The sequence below is a fragment of the Sardina pilchardus genome, chromosome 19 (genome assembly GCF_963854185.1).
Source record: "Sardina pilchardus chromosome 19, fSarPil1.1, whole genome shotgun sequence".
Classification (NCBI taxonomy): domain Eukaryota; kingdom Metazoa; phylum Chordata; class Actinopteri; order Clupeiformes; family Clupeidae; genus Sardina; species Sardina pilchardus.
In genome coordinates, this window is record NC_085012.1 from 814,040 (window position 1) to 821,539 (window position 7,500).

General features: G+C 49.4%; 1 protein-coding gene across 1 annotated transcript in view; it reads left to right on the forward strand.

Moving 5' to 3' along the window:
* Positions 1-7,500, forward strand: part of LOC134066487 (E3 ubiquitin-protein ligase HECW1) — a 104,430-nt gene that overhangs the window by 78,751 nt on the left and 18,179 nt on the right. Inside the window, exon 21 of the mRNA XM_062521847.1 lies at positions 3,417-3,523. Within this exon, the coding sequence (XP_062377831.1) occupies positions 3,417-3,523 (107 nt within the window). The remainder of the gene's footprint in view (positions 1-3,416; positions 3,524-7,500) is intronic.

Consider the following 7,500-nt stretch of genomic DNA (forward strand, 5'->3'; position numbering starts at 1 on the left):
AACTTTTGAATGTTTTTGTTGCATTTTGTGTGGTTGCAGTGTGGGTGTGAAGGTGACAATAGACATTGTGCTGACATTTGTTTAGTGACCGTGACTCCGGGTAAACAGTGTTTAGCCTCTCCGAGGCATCTGCGCTAGCCACACACACTCCCACGCTCGCGCACACACCCACGGAGCACTGGAAGACCACTAAACAAAGACTCCTACACACACGCCCACGTCCTGTTGAAGACCACTAAGCAAAGACTGTCCTACTCACAGTCTTACGCAGTGAATCCCAATCTCCTGTGTGGATGTGCTGTATGCAGAATGAAAAGTAGTCATATCACACATGTAGTATAGGCGGAAGGACACGGTTGAGGATTAAGCACTGACAATGAAAAGTAGTCATATCACACATGCAGTATAGGCGGAAGGACACGGTTGAGGATTAAGCACTGACAATGAAAAGTAGTCCTATCACACATGCAGTATAGGCGGAAGGACACGGTTGAGGATTAAGCACTGACAATGAAAAGTAGTCATATCACACTTGTAGTATAGGCGGAAGGACACGGTTGAGGATTAAGCACTGACAATGAAAAGTAGTCATATCACACTTGTAGTATAGGCGGAAGGACACGGTTGAGGATTAAGCACTGACAATGAAAAGTAGTCATATCACACATGCAGTATAGGCGGAAGGACACGGTTGAGGATTAAGCACTGACAGTGAAAAGTAGTCATATCACACATGCAGTATAGGCGGAAGGACACGGTTGAGGATTAAGCACTGACAATGAAAAGTAGTCATATCACACATGCAGTATAGGCGGAAGGACACGGTTGAGGATTAAGCACTGACAATGAAAAGTAGTCATATCACACATGCAGTATAGGCGGAAGGACACGGTTGAGGATTAAGCACTGACAATGAAAAGTAGTCCTATCACACATGCAGTATAGGCGGAAGGACACGGTTGAGGATTAAGCACTGACAATGAAAAGTAGTCATATCACACTTGTAGTATAGGCGGAAGGACACGGTTGAGGATTAAGCACTGACAATGAAAAGTAGTCATATCACACTTGTAGTATAGGCGGAAGGACACGGTTGAGGATTAAGCACTGACAATGAAAAGTAGTCATATCACACATGCAGTATAGGCGGAAGGACACGGTTGAGGATTAAGCACTGACAGTGAAAAGTAGTCATATCACACATGCAGTATAGGCGGAAGGACACGGTTGAGGATTAAGCACTGACAATGAAAAGTAGTCATATCACACATGCAGTATAGGCGGAAGGACACGGTTGAGGATTAAGCACTGACAGTGAAAAGTAGTCATATCACACATGCAGTATAGGCGGAAGGACACGGTTGAGGATTAAGCACTGACAATGAAAAGTAGTCATATCACACATGCAGTATAGGCGGAAGGACACATTCGAGGATTAAGCACTGACAATGAAAAGTAGTCATATCACACATGCAGTATAGGCGGAAGGACACGGTTGAGGATTAAGCACTGACAGTGAAAAGTAGTCATATCACACATGCAGTATAGGCGGAAGGACACGGTTGAGGATTAAGCACTGACGATGAAAAGTAGTCATATCACACATGCAGTATAGGCGGAAGGACACATTCGAGGATTAAGCACTGACAATGAAAAGTAGTCATATCACACTTGTAGTATAGGCGGAAGGACACATTCGAGGATTAAGCACTGACAATGAAAAGTAGTCATATCACACATGCAGTATAGGCGGAAGGACACGGTTGAGGATTAAGCACTGACAATGAAAAGTAGTCATATCACACATGCAGTATAGGCGGAAGGACACATTCGAGGATTAAGCACTGACAATGAAAAGTAGTCATATCACACATGCAGTATAGGCGGAAGGACACATTCGAGGATTAAGCACTGACAATGAAAAGTAGTCATATCACACATGCAGTATAGGCGGAAGGACACGGTTGAGGATTAAGCACTGACAATGAAAAGTAGTCATATCACACATGCAGTATAGGCGGAAGGACACATTCGAGGATTAAGCACTGACAATGAAAAGTAGTCATATCACACATGCAGTATAGGCGGAAGGACACATTCGAGGATTAAGCACTGACAATGAAAAGTAGTCATATCACACATGCAGTATAGGCGGAAGGACACGGTTGAGGATTAAGCACTGACAATGAAAAGTAGTCATATCACACATGCAGTATAGGCGGAAGGACACATTCGAGGATTAAGCACTGACAATGAAAAGTAGTCATATCACACTTGTAGTATAGGCGGAAGGACACATTCGAGGATTAAGCACTGACAATGAAAAGTAGTCATATCACACATGCAGTATAGGCGGAAGGACACGGTTGAGGATTAAGCACTGACAATGAAAAGTAGTCATATCACACATGCAGTATAGGCGGAAGGACACATTCGAGGATTAAGCACTGACAATGAAAAGTAGTCATATCACACATGCAGTATAGGCGGAAGGACACATTCGAGGATTAAGCACTGACAATGAAAAGTAGTCATATCACACATGCAGTATAGGCGGAAGGACACGGTTGAGGATTAAGCACTGACAATGAAAAGTAGTCATATCACACATGCAGTATAGGCGGAAGGACACATTCGAGGATTAAGCACTGACAATGAAAAGTAGTCATATCACACATGCAGTATAGGCGGAAGGACACATTCGAGGATTAAGCACTGACAATGAAAAGTAGTCATATCACACATGCAGTATAGGCGGAAGGACACGGTTGAGGATTAAGCACTGACAATGAAAAGTAGTCATATCACACATGCAGTATAGGCGGAAGGACACATTCGAGGATTAAGCACTGACAATGAAAAGTAGTCATATCACACATGCAGTATAGGCGGAAGGACACGGTTGAGGATTAAGCACTGACAATGAAAAGTAGTCATATCACACATGCAGTATAGGCGGAAGGACACATTCGAGGACTAAGCACTGACAATGAAAAGTAGTCATATCACACATGCAGTATAGGCGGAAGGACACGGTTGAGGATTAACCACTGACAGTGACCAGTCTTCACCTGCAACACGTCCATCTGCACAATCACAAGCCACTTTTCAATGTCCAGAAAATCCATCTGCACAATCAAGCCACTTTTCAATGTCCAGAAAATCCATCTGCAGAATCACAAGCTACTTTTCAATGTCCAGAAAATCCATCTGCAGAATCCCAATTCAGGAGTTCAGGAGTCTAATTGGTGAAGGGTAGACGCTGTTGTTCCAGTCTTCAGAGATCTATAGTGTCTTCCATTACTTTTCCTCATCCTACAAAGTATAGTATGAACATTGAGGCACATGACAGCGAAGGCTTGTGCATATGTCCCCCTCCCTGATCCCTGTGTGTGTGTGTGTGTGTTTCTCTTCAGCTTGTTTGAGGAGGACATCATGTCCTACATCCCTGTGCCTCCGTTCCACCCCGGATTAAGCTTCTCCCCACGCTGTTCCCCCGGCTCCTCACCCCAGAGCTCCCCAGGTAAGCAGTACAGTGTGTGTGTGTGTGTGTGTGTGTGTGTGTGTGTGTGTGTGTGTGTGTTTGTGTGTGTGTGTGTTTGTTTATCACCCATGAGTTCCCCAGGTAAGCAGCACTGTTGGTGTGTGGGTGTTTCTGTGTGTGGGTGTCTGTGTGTGGGTGTCTGTGTATGTGTGTGTGTGTGTGTGTGTGTGTGTGTGTGTGTGTGTGTGTGTGTGTGTGTGTGTGTGTGTGTGGGTGTCTGTGTATGTGTGTGTGTCGGGTGTGTGTTTGTTTGTTTATCACCCCAGAGCTTGCCGGGAAGATCACTGTTTGTTTGTTTGTGTTTCTGTCTGTCTGTCTGTTTGTTTGTTTGTTCATCATCCCAGGTGCAGATCGCTATTTATTTATTTATTTGTTTGTTTATGTATTTGTTTGTTATTTGTGACGTTCCACGGCAAAACCAGTCGCTTGTCGCAACAGGCGTTTCTGAGAAAAATGGCCATTTATGTCACTTGTGCTAAAATCGTGGATTTTTTTTTGTAAGTGTTTTGAAACAGTGGGAGGTCTACACTGTACGGCCGTGAATACATTTCGCCGAAAAACTGACCTTTTGTAGTTTAAAAACGTGAGTTTGTTGAGGTGAGAAAGTTAGAGGAAGCAGGAAGTTAGAGGCGTCTCGTTTTTTGCCGCTTTACGGTAAATGCACTCATCGACAACCACCAAGCCATCCGCGTGCTGTGTCGTTGATACAAGTACCGTAAATCTTGTAATAGCGGCGACCTTACAAAGCGTTCGTGAGTGTTGAGCCGACGTTTAACTTCAAAGGCAGATTTCTCCGTTTTTCTATTGGCATGACAGGATGAACTCAACTCCTTTGAATGTTTATATTTCAGTAATATGACGTTCAATTCATTAGATATAGGTATCGTTTTGAAGGTTGATTATGCCCCTTCCTGAAAACGTAATAACTTTGATTTTGAAAATGTGGACATTGTGACTGATTTCGCCGTGGAAGGTCACATTTGTTGGGGACCAAGTACAACGTAATAAATGTGTCCATTTGATGCGTTGTATCAGGGTTGTCTTTTGGCTAACTTACATCTGGAGTCCCTTGTCCTTGTCCCCTGGCAGGTCACAGTTAGGCATGCAATAGGCAACAGATGGCATAGACAAAACAAATAAATCAACAATACATACAATAATATATCACATATGTACAATATATCACAACATATCAACAAAACATGCAATAATATATCACGCATATTATCACTAAGCACTCTCACACAAGGGCGTGTGGTCTGTGGCTCTGGAGGAGTGGGAGGGGCCATCTCTCATAATTGCCAGGTGCTTTTCACTATACAGTATATATGGCAGACAACAGCTTTTTCTGATTGCTGTTGATAGCTGTTAGGCTATAGCCATGGTCCTTTTCAGATTGCTGTGGCCTATTTTGTTTCCCAGCGAGTAGCAACCAAACAGTGTGGCTCTAAAGTACATCATTGATAATTACTGCAATGAACCTGCAGTCAGTGTCTCATCCAAGCCCTGACACCAAGCATGGCTGACTGACTGCCAAAGCACAAGCCGTGTTTTACCATAGACGACAATAGAGGCCCTATCCCCAGCCGTCCCCACCTCGCACTATTCACCACCAGCCTGAAGAATCAGGCCTCCGAGCCAGCCAGTCTCCCATCAGGCACTGCCACCACAACGCCTCAGCCAATCAGCAGCCAAGCGGGAGCCGCTTTGATCTTGGGCATGAAATCGCAGCTATTGCATTGGTTTCTGGGGGTTTGAAGCTGTCGTTTTTGGCGCCCTGCTTAATTATGATGGGGGAGAGACAACAGTGAATCCCTCGCAGCGCAACCGTGCATGTTAAACCAGGACGAGAGCGCGAGGCCTGCCGTGCCGTGTACGTGTGTGCCGCTCCACACAGCGAGGAGCTGCGGCTAATTCAGCTCACTCCGCGCGCTCCGCGCCTCTGAGGAGCCTGGGCTAGCTAGTTAGCCGCGTCGCGCCTCTGAGGAGCCTGGGCTAGTTAGTTAGCTCACTCCGCGCCTCTGAGGAGCCTGGGCTAGTTAGTTAGCCGCGTCGCGCCTCTGAGGAGCCTGGGTTAGCTAGTTAGCGCACTCCGCGCCTCTGAGGAGCCTGGGCTAGCTAGTTAGCTCACTCCGCGCCTCTAAGGAGCCTGGGCTAGTTAGTTACCCGCGTCGTGCCTCTGAGGAGCCTGGGCTAGTTAGTTAGCGCGCTCCGCGCCTCTGAGGAGCCTGGGCTAGTTAGTTAGCGCGCTCCGCGCCTCTGAGGAGCCTGGGCTAGTTAGTTAGCGCGCTCCGCGCCTCTGAGGAGCCTGGGCTAGTTAGTTAGCTCGCTCCGCGCCTCTGAGGAGCCTGGGCTAGCTAGTTAGCTCGCTCCGCGCCTCTGAGGAGCCTGGGCTAGTTAGTTAGCTCGCTCCGCGCCTCTGAGGAGCCTGGGGTAGTTAGTTAGCGCGCTCCGCGCCTCTGAGGAGCCTGGGCTAGTTAGTTAGCCGCGTCGCGCCTCTGAGGAGCCTGGGCTAGTTAGTTAGCCGCGTCGCGCCTCTGAGGAGCCTGGGCTAGTTAGTTAGCCGCGCCGCACCTCTGAGGAGCCTGGGCTAGTTAGTTAGCCGCGCCGCACCTCTGAGGAGCCTGGGCTAGTTAGTTAGCCGCGCCGTGCGCCTCTGAAGAGCCTGGGCTAGTTAGTTAGCGCGCTCCGCACCTCTGAGGAGCCTGGGCTAGCTAGTTAGCGCGCTCCGCACCTCTGAGGAGCCTGGGCTAGCTAGTTAGCGCGCTCCGCGTCTCTGAGGAGCCTGGGCTAGCTAGTTAGCCGCGCCGTGCGCCTCTGAGGAGCCTGGGCTAGCTAGTTAGCGCGCTCCGCGCCTCTGAGGAGCCTGGGCTAGTTAGTTAGCGCGCTCTGCGCCTCTGAGGAGCCTGGGCTAGCTAGTTAGCTCGCTCCGCGCCTCTGAGGAGCCTGGGCTAGTTAGTTAGCCGTGCCGTGCGCCTCTGAGGAGCCTGGGCTAGTTAGTTAGCCGCGCCGTGCGCCTCTGAGGAGCCTGGGCTAGTTAGTTAGCCGCGTCGTGCCTCTGAGGAGCCTGGGCTAGCTAGTTAGCCGCGTCGTGCGCCTCTGAGGAGCCTGGGCTAGCTAGTTAGCCGTGCCGCGCCTCTGAGGAGCCTGGGCTAGCTAGTTAGCCGCGCCGTGCGCCTCTGAGGAGCCTGGGCTAGCTAGTTAGCCGCGCCGTGCCTCTGAGGAGCCTGGGCTAGTTAGTTAGCCGCGCCGTGCGCCTCTGAGGAGCCTGGGCTAGTTAGTTAGCCGCGCCGTGCGCCTCTGAGGGGCCTGGGCTAGCTAGTTAGCCGCGCCGCGCCTCTGAGGAGCCTGGGCTAGCTAGTTAGCCGCGCCGTGCGCCTCTGAGGAGCCTGGGCTAGCTAGTTAGCCGCGCCGTGCCTCTGAGGAGCCTGGGCTAGCTAGTTAGCCGCGCCGTGCGCCTCTGAGGAGCCTGGGCTAGTTAGTTAGCCGCGTCGTGCGCCTCTGAGGAGCCTGGGCTAGCTAGTTAGCCACGCCGTGCGCCTCTGAGGAGCCTGGGCTAGCTAGTTAGCCGCGCCGTGCGCCTCTGAGGAGCCTGGGCTAGTTAGTTAGCCGCGCCGTGCGCCTCTGAGGAGCCTGGGCTAGCTAGTTAGCCGCGCCGTGCGCCTGCTGTTTTGAAGCTCACAGCGTGCTGGAGAGCCTTGTGTGATCGCTTGCACTGGTACCCACGACTCTGCCTTTTTAAAACTATCTCTTTCCTCTCTCCATCAATTTTGTCTTTCTCTCCCTTCATCCTCCTCTCTCTCTCTCTCTCCCTTCATCCTCCTCTCGCTCTCTCTCTCTCTCTCTTTCCCTCTGTCTATCTTGTTCTCTGACTTCAGTCATTTCAAAAGACTGTGAATAGTCATTTCCCTCCTGCCAGATCCCTGCTGTGCTCAAAAACAAAGAGGAAAAAAAAA